This window comes from Balearica regulorum, chromosome 1 (genome assembly GCF_011004875.1).
Source record: "Balearica regulorum gibbericeps isolate bBalReg1 chromosome 1, bBalReg1.pri, whole genome shotgun sequence".
Taxonomy (NCBI): domain Eukaryota; kingdom Metazoa; phylum Chordata; class Aves; order Gruiformes; family Gruidae; genus Balearica; species Balearica regulorum.
Genome location: NC_046184.1, coordinates 12,164,474 through 12,182,702, shown reverse-complemented (window position 1 = coordinate 12,182,702; position 18,229 = coordinate 12,164,474). Strand labels below are relative to the sequence as shown.

At 37.8% G+C, this 18,229-nt stretch overlaps 1 protein-coding gene and 2 long non-coding RNA genes across 9 annotated transcripts in view; 1 reads left to right on the top strand and 2 right to left on the bottom strand.

Moving 5' to 3' along the window:
• The window catches only part of LOC142604764 (uncharacterized), a 40,468-nt gene extending 34,625 nt beyond the window's left edge, over window positions 1-5,843 (bottom strand). The window contains exons 1-2 of the long non-coding RNA XR_012838606.1: window positions 3,976-5,843; window positions 753-886 (exon numbers count right to left, since the gene is read on the bottom strand). This is a non-coding gene — a long non-coding RNA (uncharacterized LOC142604764). The remainder of the gene's footprint in view (window positions 1-752; window positions 887-3,975) is intronic.
• Window positions 1-18,229, bottom strand: part of LOC142604867 (uncharacterized) — a 293,244-nt gene that overhangs the window by 83,785 nt on the left and 191,230 nt on the right. The window lies entirely within an intron of this gene.
• Window positions 699-18,229, top strand: part of CD36 (CD36 molecule (CD36 blood group)) — a 39,582-nt gene continuing 22,051 nt past the window's right edge. Inside the window, exons 1-2 of one of the 7 annotated variants that reach the window (XM_075773273.1) lie at window positions 699-720; window positions 14,659-14,893. In XM_075773273.1, coding sequence (XP_075629388.1) covers window positions 14,774-14,893 — 120 coding nt within the window. In that variant the 5' untranslated portion in view covers window positions 699-720; window positions 14,659-14,773. Of the gene's footprint in view, window positions 721-1,323; window positions 1,468-2,502; window positions 2,640-10,477; window positions 10,702-14,658; window positions 14,894-18,229 lie in introns of those variants that run through there. The other 6 variants (XM_075773105.1, XM_075773189.1, XM_075773353.1 and 3 more) reach the window with 6 other exon arrangements.

Here is an 18,229-nt window from a genome sequence, read left to right as displayed (position 1 = left end):
GATCAGCATTTCAGTCTGCCCATCCAAGACTTTCAGAGGTACTGTGCTGATATGGTCAAGATTTATCCTCTGAGCGGAGGTGGGCAGACAGCCTCATAGCAAGGCTTAGGGAAAGGAGGAGAAGTCTGTGTCGGAATCTGGCAGGAGAGAAGAGGAATTGTGAAAGAAAGTCTGGCGAAAAACTGACTAGAAAACCACTAACAGAGCAGAGTGCAGCATGGGAGAAATGTTTGCCAGAAGCTGGAGGGACTGAGGACTTACATGTCTGTAATCCTGTGGCTGTTACTACCCAGAAAGTCTTGGGAGTGTCCTGCTGAATCCTCTCCAACACCATTTTGGGAATCTGATAAGTGACTATTGTTACTTTTTGCCTAAAACAAAGAAGCCTGAGTATAATTAGACAGAGGGCGTGCACTCCACCACAAACATGCCTGGGGTGTTTCATGTTGTGATGGCATGTTTACAGTTCTGTAATCTTTATCCTATGTAATTTTAAGGATTGTTTTTAAACGCTAAACACTAACGAGTGCCCTGACTTCTCAAAGCATAAGAAAGAGGTGAAGGATAGATTCCATTTCCTTTCTAGCTGTTGTGGGGTGGAAGGAAGGGCACAGCACTGGTTTTGGTAGTCCGATATGCCTGAACCTGTCTGACCCCGCATTCAGAGAAGTCTGAGTTGTTCCCAGCCTCATCTCAGATCCTCTCTCAGGTCTGGTGCAGGTAAGTCGAGGACGAGGTTTACTTTTCCTTACCTGGTACATCTGCTTCTTCATGTATGGGTGAAGCTGTTCAGTATTCATTTTCTTAGGAGTGGGAGGACTTCAGAAAGAGTGCTGAATGACAGCTGGGCAGAAAAAAGGTAATGGGCAAATACCATGTTCTGAGGCTTTAGGAAGGAACACAAACAAGAACATGTTACAGGATTAAGTTACCAAATGTAGATTATTATTTATAATTAACCTTTTCAGGTAAGGTTCATCTGTGTACCAAAGAACACTGATAAATCTGGCTTTCAGTTGCAACCAGCTTTTTGATTAACTGATAGTGTGAGATGGTTATATACCACAACTTCAGGCAGAGGGAGAAAAAGGGAAGTAGGAGAAAAAAGAAAAAAGTATCATGGGAGATTTAGGGAAACATAAATGTTAATGGCAGGGGACAAGGACAGAATTGATGGAAAGCTGTAAATTCTGGAAGTGGAAATATAAAAGTAGAGGATAATCCAATGGGGGAGGAGACAGACCAGAGGAGATGCTTGGTGGAGGAGTGACTGCTGAGATGATAGGGTGGAAGGTGGAAGAGATATATAGAGAGCTGGAGCAGGGAGGAGATTCTTGGGGAAGGAAACAGGAGTACAAGGAAGCACATGTAGAAAGGAAGGCAGAAGAGAAGTCTGGCAACAAACTGGAGGCTGCAGCTGCAAAAGCCGTGCAGGAAGCAGTCGACGGGACTCCAAGAAGACCAAAGGTAGAACAACAGCATTTATATAAGAGGATAGGTCAGAAAATATCCAGATTAATGGAAATTTCAGTAATATTTTTGTTTCCTTCCTTTCCCTTGTTCCTTCATTTTTTGACTAACTTTAGAGAAGGAGAAACTCAACAGAAAGCCAGGCAAAGAGGCATGTGCCATGGGATGCCTCTTGAGTTAGTACATGTGGGACGTAGCTTTATAGTTTCTGTCATACTGACTCACCTCGGGTCCTGTTAACGCTCTGGTACAGCTTTTATGTTAAATATACAAGGCCTTGGCAGACAGGCTGCTCGCTGTTGCTATTTGCTGTAACTGTCTGGAAGGAGGTGCCTCAATCTGTTGTTCAAATAAAAAAAAAAATAATACAGTGCTTAAAAATTTAATACTTTAACAGTTTTTAAGAGCACTTCAAACAGTTCATCACTACTGTGATAAAAGGATCTAGTGAGGATCCAAAAGGGCAGGCAGAGGAAGTGATAGCACTGTCACTTGACTGAGATGTTCATTTAGACAACTAAGTTCTGAAACAAAGCCTGTGGAAACCATTAGAGAGAGTCCCATGAATTTGAACATCTGTATTCACATCTGTGAGCCTTCATTCCGACCTGTCTCTGTGCTTTGCATAAATATGTATAAGCCCAAACATGTAGAGTTATCTCTAGTATGAAACCCCTTACCTGGCTTCCAGTGGGTTGTGAGGACTAGCTGGGATTAGACTATGTTTGGAAAGAGTTATTGCAAAGAGCAAAGGCAGTTACGCTTGTTCTAGGTTGGCAACAGGGACCTGACACATTGCCTCCAGTTGCGGGGCTGTTGCAGAGGGTAAGGAAATCAGAGGCAGAGGCTGGTGTTAAAAGGGGTTCTTAGAGCTGGTCTTTCTTGCAAAGTGTAAGTGTGAAAGGGTATTACCTTTGGTTTACAATTCCTTGTCACTTGAGACACCTTAGCTACCAAGGAGTTTGAAACTTCCTATTTCTGCAACTTTCTGTTTTTCATTGTGGCTGATGAAAGATCAACTGACTCACTGCACTGGGCAGCCAGGGTTGCTATAGGGTTGCTACAGCAACTTGATTTTTCTGTGAATACAGAGGTAATTTAGAAGGCTCTTCTGCAGCTCTCCAGTTCCTAGTGGCAAAAGTAGTGAAAGCAGCTCTCCCTCCATACAGGTATGTGACTCTGCTCCTGGACTAAATGTAGTTTCTCAGCACGCAGTTGGACATTGTATTCATTTCTTGCAAGCATACTATTGCATCCTATTGCTAGCAAAATGCTCTTACATGCTAGAATTATTAAAAGCAAAGAAAGATGCCATTCAGCCTCTATTTCTATTCTAACTCTAAGAAGAGTTTACTAAAATTTAGAAAGAGCAAATATACTGATAATCAAATTTTTTCACTTGCATATTAATATCTTGATAATATTTAATATATTTCTAATATTTCATTGTACATTTCAATTAAAATTAATATATTCACATTTTAAATTGTCACATAAGTATAATAATTTGTGAATCAATATCTTATATATAAAGGTCTATCATATAAAGGATTTGTACATTAATTATAAAAAAATTAAATATGAATGAATAGAAATAGCAAGTGTATAGCTGATCATAAAATGTATGTTTTATAACTGTATTATAAATGAACATCTGAAAATACTGTAGTAATTATTAATTACAGGGAAAGGCATATTTGTACCTTTCTGTGTAGATTTAAAATTATAATTCATGTCCATTAAAGATGCTGATGTAACATATCTTAAATTAATTTTGATATGTAAGTCCTGAAATCATCTCAATAAATATAGCATAGTCAGGTAAATACTAATAACTTGTGCTATTTTAGTTGTCTAGTTTTGGGGATTTTTTTCTATCCTCAGGTGATATTTCAAAAGCATTTGTATAATTGGCACAACCAGGAAAATGATCAGAAATGTATTTTTTCAGTTAAATTATTATATTTTTGAATTATTTTTTGTGTAACTGAGAGTTACATGCATATTTCTGTAACATGGTTTCATTCGAAAGAATAATGCCATATCTTAGCATCAGAAAATGACATAATCTGAGAAGCTCAGAGTATCTATTAGTTGCCTGCTTCACTCACTTCTAGTGCACAGAAATCACCACTAGTACTTTTTTTCTACTGCTCTGTTCTTCGTAGTTGTTAATGTTTCTTAATATGCAATAATACTACACAAATTTTCCTTATATCTTAAGACCTTCAGCTGTTGCCAAAGATCTCTTGTGGTAAGGGTGATTTTATTGTTCACCTGGGGTTTCTTTGTGTGTGTGTTATCCATGTTTTATACTTTCATTGTAGCAATTAAATGTCTTCTCAAGAAAAATATGAAAAAAGGAAAAATTCCTTTTTTGTCACGCACACAAGAGTAGTGCATTACCACTTAGAATAAAGAAGAGAAAAAGCATCCTACGGTATAAGAAAATTTGTATAATAAAGTTTTTGTATAATAAAATAGTTTAAATAAAGCCTAGCTCACCAGATCCATAGGGAAAGGCTATAAAAGGTGAAAAACTCCATGGCAGTTAGTGCACATTTTCTTGAAGCTCTCCTGGGTATTCCTCACCAGACTGGTAGGCAGGACCCACCCGGTCTGTACCTCCGCAGCCAGCTGGAGGGAACAATCTGCTTTTCTGAGAGTGGTCCTGTTAGCTCCATGCTGCCAATGCTGTAGTCTCTGAGATTTCCCCTTGAGGGAGAAAGCTTAATCAGGAAGGGTTTTACTCTATATTAATTCTCCAGATGATTTTCTGTGTTGCCCTTGCTTTTAGTAGAAAACATGCATCTCGCTGGCAGAGGCCTGGATCTCCTGATACTATCCCAACCACCGATTCTGATTCTCAAAGTTGGACTGGGGACATGGGGGGTTGGTTAAATAAAGCTTTCTTCTTGTGTTGGCCTGATGAAGAGCAGGGTTTTTTCTGGCAGTAGGGTCATGGTTTGTCTTTAATGCCTTGTGTTTGAGGTGACAAACAGTCATGGGGAAGATCATCTGCATGTTGTTCAGACCAAGGACATGTCCCCAGATCTGGAACATATGAACTGAAAGAAAAGGGTGTCAGTTATTTGGCAGGTGTCCATCTCTGGAGAAGTCACCAAAAAGTTGACCTTAAACTTACCTCTTCATTAATTGGAAAAATTACCTGTACGTATGTTGTTCTTAATTATTACACAGACAAAATTATGGTGCAACTGGTAGGCAAAAGCTAACATAAGGACTACCCAGTCATTCATCAAAGCCACTGCCATTGTCTGGGATGATTCATTGTGGTGACTATTTCTCAACCAGGTATTGCACCAGTGAAGGAGTTTTGAATTACTCCATTATTCTGTGACTTCTAAGGCAAGGAGAAGAGTTTTGCAAGAAGTGGAAAAGTCCCAAGTAGGGACGAGATCTATTAAATTTCTCTTGACTTCCAAAAGATGTCTGCTTTCAAAATTTTTCTCCCCTACCATTGGAGCCTCCTTTCTGTGCCTCCACATATTTCAGTAAGAAATGTCTCTAGCATTAATAGACTGACCCTGCCCTTTAGGTAACAGATTTTCATAGCTCTTTGCTGCTTCAGGCTCACCCAGAAGCCTAAGTTATTATAGTACAGTTTCTGTATTGGGTTCAGTTCTATGAAGTTCCTTCCTATCTATGTTCTGAGTGACTCTCACATGAAGCCACAGGAGTGGAAGAATCAAAGCCCGCTCTATCACTGCCTCTCTTGCGCTTTCTTCACATGATTTCCCTGCTAAAATCACTTGAAATTAAATTTAAAAGTGATTTTGAGAACTGAGAAAGGCAGCAGTTTATGCATGCCACAGTCAGTGAAGAAGAGCTCAGAATCAATAGTTCCGGGAAAAAAATGAACTGAAGCAGCTGCTGGGTCTTCCATCACCCATTTTTCCCTTAAAGAACCTACTTACAGTTTGATGGAGAAACTCATCACTGGCAGAAGCCAAATATATCATGCTGTTTCCACTGTATTGCTGCCAAGTTGGCTTGAGCCAATGGTATTTTAGGATGTTTTCCATATCGTCAGAACACATTGAGAATCACAAGGGACAGCATCTTAGGTTCTAACACTTCCAAGAGCTGGGAAAACTAAGTCTATGTCTTTAGTGGGTAATGAAGGAGCTACACAGCAGTTTGGAATGAGTCTTCCTAGCTCCTGTGCATATTTTGGATGGATCTTTTTTCAAGGGGGCTGAAGACTGCTTGATATGAGTGGTTGGTGTATGCCTCAAAGCATACACTGGAAAGCCTTGAAGGCCAACACATCTGCAGTAAAAGTCTGTGATGTGAGTTGAGCAAAAAATGCTACAACATGTCTGCAATCTTTGGCTAAACTTTCCATTAATGTCAGGCGGTAAATGTTTTGAAGTTTTCTCATTGCATTTTCTTGCTTCACAACTTGTTTGTACTTACCAGAACCTTGAAGAGCTGTCCTGGTATTGTCAGTACGGTCCACTGATGAGGGGAGGAACTGAAAGACCTTTTTGGGGAGTTTGAGTGGAATTGTTCTAACATTAACCTTCTAAAAGTTAGATGTCTAATTTAGGTGAGTCGTTTAGATCCTCCACAGTTACAAGAGACACATCAGTACCTCCAAAGGATATGACACATCCTTACCTAAGATAAGCATTTAAGGTAGATGGAATGAGTCCCTGGATGTGCTTATACCTCTCCATTGAGAGGAGAGGAAACCAATTCATCTTCCTTAGGCCAGATGCCTACTTTTTACCTGGATAAAGTTATTGCAAAAAAAATTTGTAATTAACTTGAAACAAGAAAAGTATTATTTCTATGAAACTATGTCTTTTCTTTTAGGTGCTTAGAGGTAAGATATTAAAAGCAAAACTGAAACAACTGAAATATCTTTATACCTCCTTCTTTTAAAGTGAGGTGACTACTCCTGCCATATAACTCTGTTCTATCCTGTGGCTTTTGGAAAATGAGGTAGTACAAAAAAGCAGTCACAGTGAGAGTAGCTGAGACAAAGGCAGTGAACACAGAATTTAGGAAAAAAAATAGTTCTAGATTATTATTTTTATCATTTGGGTGTTATATATTCAAGTTCTTTATAGGCAGTACTTGAAGACAGGCCATGTTCACTCTAGGGGAGGCTCTTATGCAATAGAAGTGAAGTAAATTGTTGAGGCTGGTTTGGGTGGATAGCTCATGTGCTGCTTCTTGTGTATTATGTAATGACGTGATACACGGAAGGTTTTCATTTCCATAGGAAATCAAACTACCTTTCATGAATACAAAATTTCACTCCTTATAAAGGAACACCTCCTGGTATCTCCAGTACATGTGGAGGGGCAGAAGTTTCATCCAACTGGTGGCATATTGCACATTTTCTTCTGTAGATAATTCATCTTCATCGTTCTCCTCCTCAGTAGAACTAAGTGCACAAGAATGAACATGAGTGTGTTGAATCAGAAAGAGCTTATTTGGGGACAGGAGCCACATGTTCTTATTTTTTGTGGGTTTTTTGAATGCTTTAAATCTTTCACTGCTGAGCAAGATACAACCCTTCTTGTAGGACTTCAAAACAGTGGAGAAGCCAAAGAGCACCACTGAGTGGCAACAGGATCTTGGGTAGGGAGTGCAGAAGCCACATAAGATGATGCTAATAGAATAAGCTGAATAAACAATAGATCTGTGCATTTACTTAACACAGAAAGGAGGTAAACAATTCCTCGCACATTTATTTCAAAATAGGAGGAGTACCCGAAAGATGACAGAAAATCATATTTTGAATGCTGAGAACATTAACCTCATCTTTTGTCCTGGAGCTTGGCACTTTACCTTAACAACTAGAAGGTTTTGTTTTACTTGATTATTTTTTTAAGGTTAGTGTCCTCTGAAAAATTCAGAGGACAAAAAGTATGGACAGGAGTTTCCTGGAGTTTTCTAGTCTGCTTGCTAACCTCAGCAAACATCTGCTAACATCTTGTCGTGGTTTTACCCCAGCCGGCAGCTGAGCACCACGCAGCCACTCACTCACTCCCCCCCACTGGGATGGGGGAGACAATTGGAAAAGTTAAAGTGAGAAAACTCCTGGATTGAGATAAAGACAGTTTAACAGGTAAAGCACAAGCCACGCACACAAGCAAAGCAAAACAAGGAATTCATTCCCCCTTCCCATGGGCAGGCAGGTGTTCAGCCATCTCCAGGAAAGCAGGGCTCCGTCACGTGTAACGGTGACTTGGGAAGACAAACGCCATCACTCCCAACGTCGCCCCCCCTCTCCTTCTTCCCCCAAGCTCCTTATAAACTGAGCATGACATCATATGGTATGGGATATCCCTTTGGTCAGATTGGGTCACCTGTCCTGTCTGTGTCCCCTCCCAAATCATTGTGCACCCCCATCCATCCCGCTGGCAGGGCGGTGTGAGAGGCAGAAAAGGCCTTGGCTCTGTGTAAGCACTGCTCAACAACAACCGGTCCGTAGAACAAAAACATCTCTATATCATCAGCGCTGCTTCCAGCACAAATCCAAAACATATCCCCATACTAGCTACTATGAAGAAAATTAACCCTCTCAGCTGAAACCAGGACACATCTCCACATCTGACAAGGGATTAACGTTAAGATTAGTTTCTACAATTTTTATAATAGGCAGGTGAAGAAAAACCCTGCAAGTGTCATGAATGTGGAAACACAGGAATATGAAATCATGCTGTGCTGTGCTGTACATCAGAGAATTCCCACAGGAATGTGGGAACACTTATGTGGGCATGTTCAAAATTCAAATTATATAAGCCATAAAGGTATGTCATCCCCTGATGGAAGGGATCTTAATATGAAAGAAAAGGGGGGAACGTTGACTGTTTAGGAATCTCAGGGCATATGGAAAGATAATAACTCTCCTCGTTTGTTTCCTGTGTGTTTAGAAAGCACCCCAAATAAAGTGATTTCCAAAAGGCCCCATTATGAGAAGCTTAGAAAAGCCAGGAATGATACTTGTCTTGTCAGTAGTATGTTTATTCCAGGAAATGTGAGTGGACTTCATTTGGAGTTAACAGCTGCATTTGTCTTTTTCTGCTTTCTGTGGTTTTCCATGTCTTCATCAAGCATGTGAGTGTCATTTACACTATTTCTCTTTCTTGACAGTTTCTCCTTGTGGGGTAGTTTGGCTGTTGTCACACCATGGGGACTTCAATGACGTACATAATTTTTTTTCTTTTTTCTATCATTGCTCTGCATTTTCTCCTGTATAAGCGCTTAACTCTGATATGAAGCCAGAGAACACAGAAGGACCATTAAGTACTTATGGTTTGGTTTGGTTTGGTTTTAAGAAACAGAAATGACTGATACCCAAAATTGCACAACTTCTCTCTTAGCTTCAAATCCTTTTAGCTGGTTTCTGCAGTTAGACCTGGCAGTTCTCAATTCACTGCCTACTAGAAGAGATTTTGCTTATACAGGATGATAATAGGATATCATGTCACAAAATTAGCTGATATGACTCAGCATGTATATGTTGAAAACCGAGCTTCATTACGCCTGCTTTAGTGCCTTTAGGATTCCAACATAAAGGCAGCAGTAGGTATTTTCCTCCCTTACTAATGGTGCACATTGAATTGCATACGATGCACATAGAGAAAATGAGCATGGTAGGGAACATCTCCATGGGCAGGTGTGAGTAACTGAAATTACTTCCTCTTAGAAGAGACAAATCAGCAGTGAAGAAGGCAGTGCAGCCTTGAAGGAAAGCTGGGGGATGCCAAACAAGAGCATCCTCAGATGTTCCATCATACAAAGAGGTGCCCAATAGAAATAATTAATTATACCATTCATAAAAGTAGGCGTGGGAACCATAGTGTGGATGACTGCTTCTTTCAGCAGTTAAACTCCATTCTTTAATTAGAGATTAGAGTAAAGCAAATCTACTCCACTTTTCAAGGATGTGAAACTGGAGTTAGGCTCACCACCTTTCCCTGGCAGCAAGCCTTGTACAAAGACTCTCTTACAGGTTGCTTTCAAAGGACCAGTCTCACTTTCACTCTTGCTTTCACTACTAGGGATAAAACCTCACATTTATTAATCTTCATCCACCTTGGATTTACTTACCAGAAGTAGATTAGAAGATGGGAGCTTCTTTCACAAAAGCTTAACTTTCAAATAGGACAACATAAAAAATAGAATAGTAAACAGTCAAAAGACATAGCAAATACTAAACATGTAGATAACAAACTATTCAGTGCTATAGCCTGAAAGTCTGGACCTAAGAACCTATTTTTAGGAGTATTTTCTCTCTTATAATTAAATAGTACAAATTTAAATCACTTCCTCCTGCTTCTGCCAGAAAATTTTTTAAAAGAATTCATTCATTTAATTTACCTGGGGTGAGGAAGTATTTGAAAAATATTTGTGCAAAAGCTTGCCAAACTTTTTATTATTTATTATTTATTATTTATTATTGATTATTGTTAGTGGACACTGTGCTGGGGTGACACTTTGGTCTACACAAATGTCAGTGTAAAAATAACTGATTTTTAGATATATTAAGAAAAAGAAGCTTCTGGGATTGAACTTGCAGTAAAAGAGGAAGATCCTTAGCACTTTGTGTGGAAATGTTGTAATTCAACCAGTGAAAAAAAATCTCTTTAAAACTATTCTGACATTTCCTGATTTTTATTACTTGAAAATATACTATCATGATGATTAAGCTGCTGTGTTTAACCCTGTATTTTGGCAGAGAATGATTGCAGTAGTAAGGCTTTATTTACAAAGCAGAGTATGTTATATAGCAAAGAATATTTGAAAATATTCTGTATCTTAAAGAAGCTGTCAGGAACTGGTTAGTCATGACTTGCCAATGTGAGCAGTTTTAAAGCAAATGGGTATTAGAGAAATGACCAGGAACCAAATAAGTAAGTTACCCTTTTGTCTCCTTGACCTTTGACTCACTTGGATCAAAACTGGACAAAGATTGCAGCTGCTAAGTATATTACCACGAGATGTAGGTAGTGGCTTTTAGTCAGACTATAAAAATAACCCCCAGCCCCCAACACCAATACAACTTTTTCTTCTGGCAAAAAGATAAAGAGGGAACTGACGTCTCTCGGAATATATAAACACTCCCTCGGAGTTTGGAGGCTATGTGCTTGGTGGGGAGATTTAGCTGCTTGTCTTCTCATAACTTGAAGCAAGTCATGTGCTAAGTACTTGTACGTTCAGCTGAAAAGTCAGTTGCCCTTATTCAAGGTGAGTCATATGATGTAATGTTTAAAACCAGAGGGCTTTCCTCAGAAATACTTTTAAAAGCGGTTGGTGGAAAGCTCTTGAAAATATTTATTTGTAGTATAAAATAAAATGGCAGGATTTGCAAAGCTGTTTGCAAGAAACATTGAAATTTTTTATGTATTAGTGAAATGCTTTGTTACTATGTTAGCAATGGTATTTTATGTTCAGTATTGCTGGCTTTCCCAATTGCATTCTGTTTCTTGAAATGTAATATTCTTGAAACTACAGTTCTGGAGTAATGTAAATTTATAAGAAATGCATCTTTTTAAAGTGATATATGTAGCATTTACTATTGCAGATAAAAAGCTTGAAACTATAATTCCAAAGCACATCAAAGATTAAAAAAAAAAGCGCAGAAATAACCTCTTTCCTATAAATGTATCTCTTAATAATTTTTAATAATCTTTAATCCCACCATTTGACCTTGGAAAAACTGGAATTATGTTTAAAGAAATACTATGTTTTTGCATTGAAACTCTTAATAGAAATTTTCAAACCCCATTTTAATTTTCACCCTACACACTGCTTCTTTCCCACGCGGTTGCTCTCATTTGTGGCAATAAATCACATTCTCTGTCAGAACTGAAGCAATGCCATGTCAAACAATGTTTAAAAATTGTTTTTAGAGCTGAAGAAGTTACTAAATAAATACAGATAATATTCTTTGATTTTTATAAGGGCTTGCTTTGAACTGACATGTACAGAAGTATAAGTAAGTAAGAAAAACATTTTGCATCTTTCCTCCTATTCAATTGTCTTTTCAGAGATCTGAATGGACCATTTCCATTGTCAATATTCTATTAAGAACATTTGAAACAATATTAAAATATACATACCCAACTCTCTAGAATGGGGTAAATATTCTTATTAATCCTGTAGTCAAATCTAAGTTTAAATTATACTATAGTCTCATAGTCAATATCTAATTTTGTTATGGTACATTCTATTCTGCTTAAGGTAAATAATTTTTGCTTGAATATGAATTCCCAGACACAACTGCATTCTTATTGGAAATTTCTACTTTAATGTCCATATTTTACATTCAGTTGTTATAGACGAGAATAGCTTGTTGACTTCTATGTGAAATTGAGTGTTATGTTGTGAGTGCTCTTCATTGCAGTTGTGTAATGGATAATTTGAATTGCATAAATTGAGGTATGTCTAGACTGCTATTGCATTGTGTTTGGTGGGAGAAGGGTGAATATTTTACAGTTTGCAAAAGCTTGGAATAGACACAAGTTATTAGCAGCCAGTTGCTTTCTAGCTGTTTATTGCTAGTGCTCATGAGAGACACCTAGGCTGCCTAACATGCACATTAAAAAAAAAAATCCATTGGAACAGCTGGTAAAAACTTAGATGGAAATGTATTTCAGTGGAAGGTGTATTTCTGTTGAGTCTAAAAATCTTCAGTATGTAAGCCAAGAAAAAAAGTCTTACAATGTCTAAAAGCCCTCTTTAAACACTTATGGAAGAGATAATTTCCATTTTAAATATTAAAATGTGTATTTCCACACTTTTTTAAAAAATCTGCCAGAATAGATAGCATTGGGGAAAAAAATGAACTTGAAATATATACTATTCAGAATCTGATTTTATGGAGAATTTCTGATTCTCCTTAGATTTGCTACAATGTGTAACATCAGTCAGAGTTTAAATCCCCACACCACTTATGCAATGAGTTGCACAGCCATATTACAATTCTGCTTTTGCTAGACTAAAGATTCTGATCTGAACCTATATACAAACATATGACAGTTGGTCCTAGTGGTTTTCACTTAAAAGTTCTTCAGGTCTAATGAATTTCTCACTTGAGTTTGCTGTGAAGTTGGCCATTAGCCACATTATGCATCCATCCACTATATCAAAGAGCCTTTAGTAACTTTAGTGTTTTTATAATTCAGTCAAGTCATCTTTCAGTCATCATTGTGAAAAGTGCAACAAGTTGCATGAAAAGTTTGGGAAAATGGATTTTTTTTCTTAATGTTACACCTTTGATGAGTTTCTATTGCTGTTCTGTGCAAAGGCACAGAGTAACAGAACTGGTAGAGAGGAAAGCAACTAAATAAAGCTGTGGTTCGAATAAGGTGTACCTCCTGCAGCAGAAAAGCCAGGTTTACAGCTTTAAAGAGACTTCTCAGTCCCTAGCGAAAGTCAAAAACTTTAGCCAAATCTGGTTTCTTTCTTGGTCGCTTGTATGTGCAGGTAAAGCAATCAAAGGGTAAAATTTGGATGTGGAACCACAAGGAATGACCTGGTGGCAGATGGATGGACTGGCTGACTTATAGGAAGGGTATTTTTCTGAGATTGCAAGTAGTCTTTTGGTCATTCTGCTTGCAAGTATCCAAGGAGAAATGATTAAAATACCCAGCGAGCTCAAACGTACAGAAATAGTCATTGTTAATGGCAAGGGAGCCATGAACCGCTGCTAATGCAAGAGCAGGCAAAAGGTGGGTTTCCAGTGCAGGTTAAAGGTGCAGCCTGGGCTCAGGTACGGGCATGACGTAATGGTGAGTTTGGTAGGACACAGGAGGACATTAGCCTGCTGACCATGGTACCTTATATGTCAGTGCATGTTGTACGTATCCTTTTTTTTTTTTAATTAAAGGATATAATAGCGGTGTTTACAAAAATAAAACACATGCTATTCCTACACCTGCTATACTATTTAGAAATCCATGAAGATTTTTCAGCCCTTTAATCCTCATGAGTAAACTCCATCTTTCTCTTTTCCTTTGCTCTCTGTGTTTGGCCTTGAATGCGCAATTAACTCTGCAACTAATACCTGCTTTAAAATTGATTCAGAGATGATCACAACATGTTAGCAAACAGAAATTGGTAAAAATAAAAAGGATATGGACAATGACATCTAAACTAGAAAAGAGCAGATTTTTTGTTAGCTGGAGGTCTAAAGCAAATAACAAAATTGCAAATTTTGTGGATGTGATTAATTCCTGAGCAAGAATAAATTGCAAATTAGGCAGCTTTTTGTCTCAGTTATTCATAAATAGTAACAAATAGGAAAAAATATCACTGGGAGTTTATGATTTACCATATCTCTCAGCAGTGGTATCATTCTGATTTTCTTTACACCTTTCACTATGGGCCAGCTCTGAAGATATGTTAGCACATATTACCAGCAACTGTTGTTTTCCAATGAGTAATTGCAGATATTTTTTTTTTTCTGAGACTGAATGATCTTGAAATATAAGACTCTCTTTAAGAAGTCTGCCTTTCTGTAAGGCAGATGAAAGTAGATGATGGTAAGAATGCAGCTCTAAAAGAAAAATCCAGTCATGCCTTTGCCACAAAGTTCTTGAAACAAAGTTTTATCCCTTCAGTAGTAGACTGTGGACTGTCAGAGGTCTGGAAAGACAGGCTTCTTGTAGGTGCCTCCCATTAGAGGCTGCCATTCCCACCAAGGTGCTGATGGACTTTAGGACTTCCTTACTGGCATAATGCAGAAGCAGCTTGAGTAGCTCACACTAGCGGTGTAAACTCTTGGTTTTGCCTGTGGTAGGAGCAATGGGCATTGCAGGCTGTGATAAAAGCAGAGGGCTATAGCCTCCTCCCTTGGCACAGAGATATTTTAGAGAAAGTGCTTATCTCAGGAAGAGTGTCAGCTGAATAGTATCAGTTTGCCCTAATGCAACAGAGCCAAAAAAGAAAAAAAAAACCAACTTTTCTTTTAGAAAGTCTGTTAGAGAATTGGAGTAAAAAAATATAATGATATGTAACAAGCAACTAGCTTGCCATAAGTACGTGCAACATTGTTTTTTGCGGGTTTTTTGGTGGTTTTTTTTGTGCTGGCTGCCACTGCTTGTCTGGTTTTGACATGTTATCTTCCTACCTGCTTCACCTCATGCACTTTGTACTTTAAGCTTTGGAATGTGATATTTGTTCACTCTCTCCTTATATTAGCAGCTTCTTTCAGGAAGATCAGTGAGTCTATTGGGACCAAGAAGTGAGAAAAAAAATCAAGCCTTACAGCAAGGATATTTCTACTTTGTCTGCCCGCACTCTGACAAGGAGAAGAATGGGCTGTAACAGAAACTGTGGGCTCCTCACTGGGGCCGTCATTGGTGCTGTGCTGGCTATCTTTGGAGGGCTTCTGATACCGGTTGGAGATAACCTTATAGGCAAAGCAATAAAAAAGGTACAATTTTTTTCTTTTTTTCCCTATCTGTATGGTTTGTGGTTATTGAATAGTAATTATTTCTAAATCTTGTGTTCTGTTTTTGCTTTTTTCATTTTTGTAATATATGCAGTCCAAACTTCCCTGGAAATAGATGCTGCAACAATTTTAATATATTAATTATATTGCAATGTTTACTTGCTTGCTCTCTTTCATGCTGCACATGAGAAGCCAAAATATTGTTTCCAAAATGTGTTTTCAGTAATGCAATCTAGAAGTAAGCATTTTTTATTTTTATTTTAATTATGATTGTTTCTAATTTCTTTATTTTTTCCCCATGATGACCCACTGGTTTATTTTTCCGCATTTTTTTTCTTATTTTGGTACTCACTCCATGCATTTATATTTACATGCTGCAAACAATCTAGTCCAACTTCTGATGCAGAATCTAATCCTACACTTATGTGCATTCAGCTCACATTCTGTGACTGTATGATCCAAGTCAATGTGCTCCACAAGACTGCAGGGTCTGATCATATACATCTTTTTGATTCAAGGAGTGTGAAGAGTAATTGAAGTAGAGTGTTGTAGACCTGGCAGACACTTTTTTTTTTACTGGGTTTTTTTTATTATTTTATGTCTTTAAAATCTATTTTTGTCTTTAAAGAAAAATTAAAACTTAATTTGTTAAATCTTTGGTGAAAAGGATGTATAACTGAGGGTCTGAATCATGGAGTAATCTGGAGTAAAAGACCATGGAAGCCCTGGGGTGTCCACCATGGAGACATGGAGTCTCCTTGGGGTCACTGCAGCCAAGGCAGGCTCTCCTACAGTTAAAAATCTAGAAACCTTAAAGTCTTTGGCTGATGGTTAGTCCTCCTAATGCTCTGCTGTGGCACTGAAGACTGTGGAGATCTTGGAGATACCTATTCAAAGGCCCTTCTGGAAGATGGCCCTTAACTCAACAGCTCTTGAAGTCAATTGAGGAGGTGGATACATGAACTGTCAGGAAAGGTTAAACTGTTTGTTGAGGCCCTGCCTAAATTCTAGCATTACTTTTAAAAAAAAAAAAAAGAGAAAAAAATGGCTTCTACGTAACATTTTAATTTTATCAGCAAACTCAGTGAAAATCTAACTGTAGAGAATTTTTCCAATTCTTATTGGATTTTCAAGAAATTTTCAAATTTGTAGAGAATTAAAAAATAACTCTGACTCACTCATCTTACAACATTTTACAAAAAAGTCATACTCTCTATATTTACAAATAATTTTAATGGATTGAGATACTGAAGAAATGGTAGGTTTTCTAGAAAGCACATAATTTTAAAACTGTGTATCTCCTTACATTAAATATTTACTTTGAGTTAATCTAGAGTGTTGTCTTATGCCATTAAGTATTTTCAAAGCAAATTATGCATATTAGCAATGTTATGTGTTCATCTGTTTACTTATAACAATGAACCAGTTATACAGCATGGTTTGCAAATGTCTATATATTAAATCATACCTGCATGAGTTCTTAGTGGTAAAGTATTAGAGTAATTTTTTCCTCAACGTCTTTATAATTTTCTGCATTGTGATCGTGTTTCAGATGCTTGTACCTATTTCAAGGCAGCTTGTTTTATATATATATATAAAAAGGAAAATTTGTACCAGTACTCATATAAAACATAACTTTATTTAAGTAAACGGATACATTTTTTCTTAAGCACAAGTCCTACTAGATTATTTTCTTTCTATTTAGCGTGCTGACTATTCAGTGAGACCATGAGACTTAAGACAGTTCCTTTTCAGAAAAGATATGCCAAGGTGCAACAGCTGAAATACATGATCAGTTCAGCAGATGCTCAAGAGGGACTTGAATCTAACTAATTCTCATTTACCTGTGTTGATGAAAGTGCTAGTAAGAAAAATGTTTGTTATTCACTGTAGTTGTATTTTAGATATAGAGCTGACTGTAATGGAAACAGGTCTGCTGAGCGGAGCATACCGAAAGTGCATTTCTTCTGAAATCTTTCACTTTTGAAAATGTCATTTTTTAAGGAAATGTTCGGTAGAAACAGATCAGTTCCAATAACAATTTTATTCAGAATTTCTCAAGAATAGAGACTTTAGGGCAGGAAAAAACCTAATGAATGAGATGTTCTCTCAGATATGGCCTCTAAGCATTTATATTTCCATTTGGACTCATATGAGGCAAAGCCTGAACTTAGGTCCTCAGCCACTGGGTGAAAACAAATGTCAAAATGCCATATATTTAATGAAAGGGAAAAACTGTTCCAGATATCACCATTATAAGCAAAATCAAGTCTGAAATCCTGCACAGTCCAAACCTTGAAAAAAGACTCCCAGTTGTTCCTCTGCCTATCCTATCTCAGAGTAAATCCCAGTTCTTTGCACAAGTTGACAGCAATGAAGTTAAGACCAAATCTATATTTCTAGGGGAAATGAATGCTGCTACAAAATGTTATTGCTGGATTAGAGAAACAAATGTTGATTTTTTTTTTTCACCTGAATTAATAATTTTAGGACACTTCTTACTATAACAAGTCCAATTGTCATAAATTAACTTGTCAGCAAGATTTGGTCAAATCACATAACCATTGCTTTACTCTCGGGCAAGTCTAGCTGAACTTCTTAGCATCTCCCAATAAAAAGGGACAACTTTGATTTCAAAAATCAGTGCAATCAATAGTTCTTACAGTTCTTGTTCTGCTAGCAGTGGAAGCCTAAGCATGCTTCCCTTAAGCACACATCTTAAGCTTACCAAATCCTAACAGCCTCATTTCTCCTTTATTGCAGTTATTGAGAGATTAGCCTGAGTAAACACTGCAGGACATATTTTGCTGGAGGGCTGTATACTGTTCTCGCAGCAAAGGGAAAGCATCTGCAAGTGCCCAGACAATCCCAAGTGTCCTTAGAAATTTGACAGAGATTCTCAGGGTAAGGGCTGTTATCTCCTAGCAGGCGGTGCTGTTCTCCACCCATGAACAGTCCATGGGAGGACAATCCAAAGTCCATGTAACATGTAACCCCAAGATGTCAGCTCTTCATGTGTTCCAGTTTAATAACATACACCTGTGCTTCAACACATTGCTATCTTCTCTAACCCCAGACCGCTCTACCCGCGTCTCAGATCTTTTCGGGATAAACTGTTGCTACTCCCACCTACAGCAGGTTTAAAGAATTTCAACATTAAATACATTTTCTGAATCTTTTAACAGGCTCTTTAAAGAAACTGTCACTTGAAGAGCACACTCAAAATGACACCACCACTACCAGCATCTTGGCAGGGATCCACTGAACAAGATCAGTCCTAATTTATTTCAGCTCTGATACTATTCAGGGAAAGGAGAT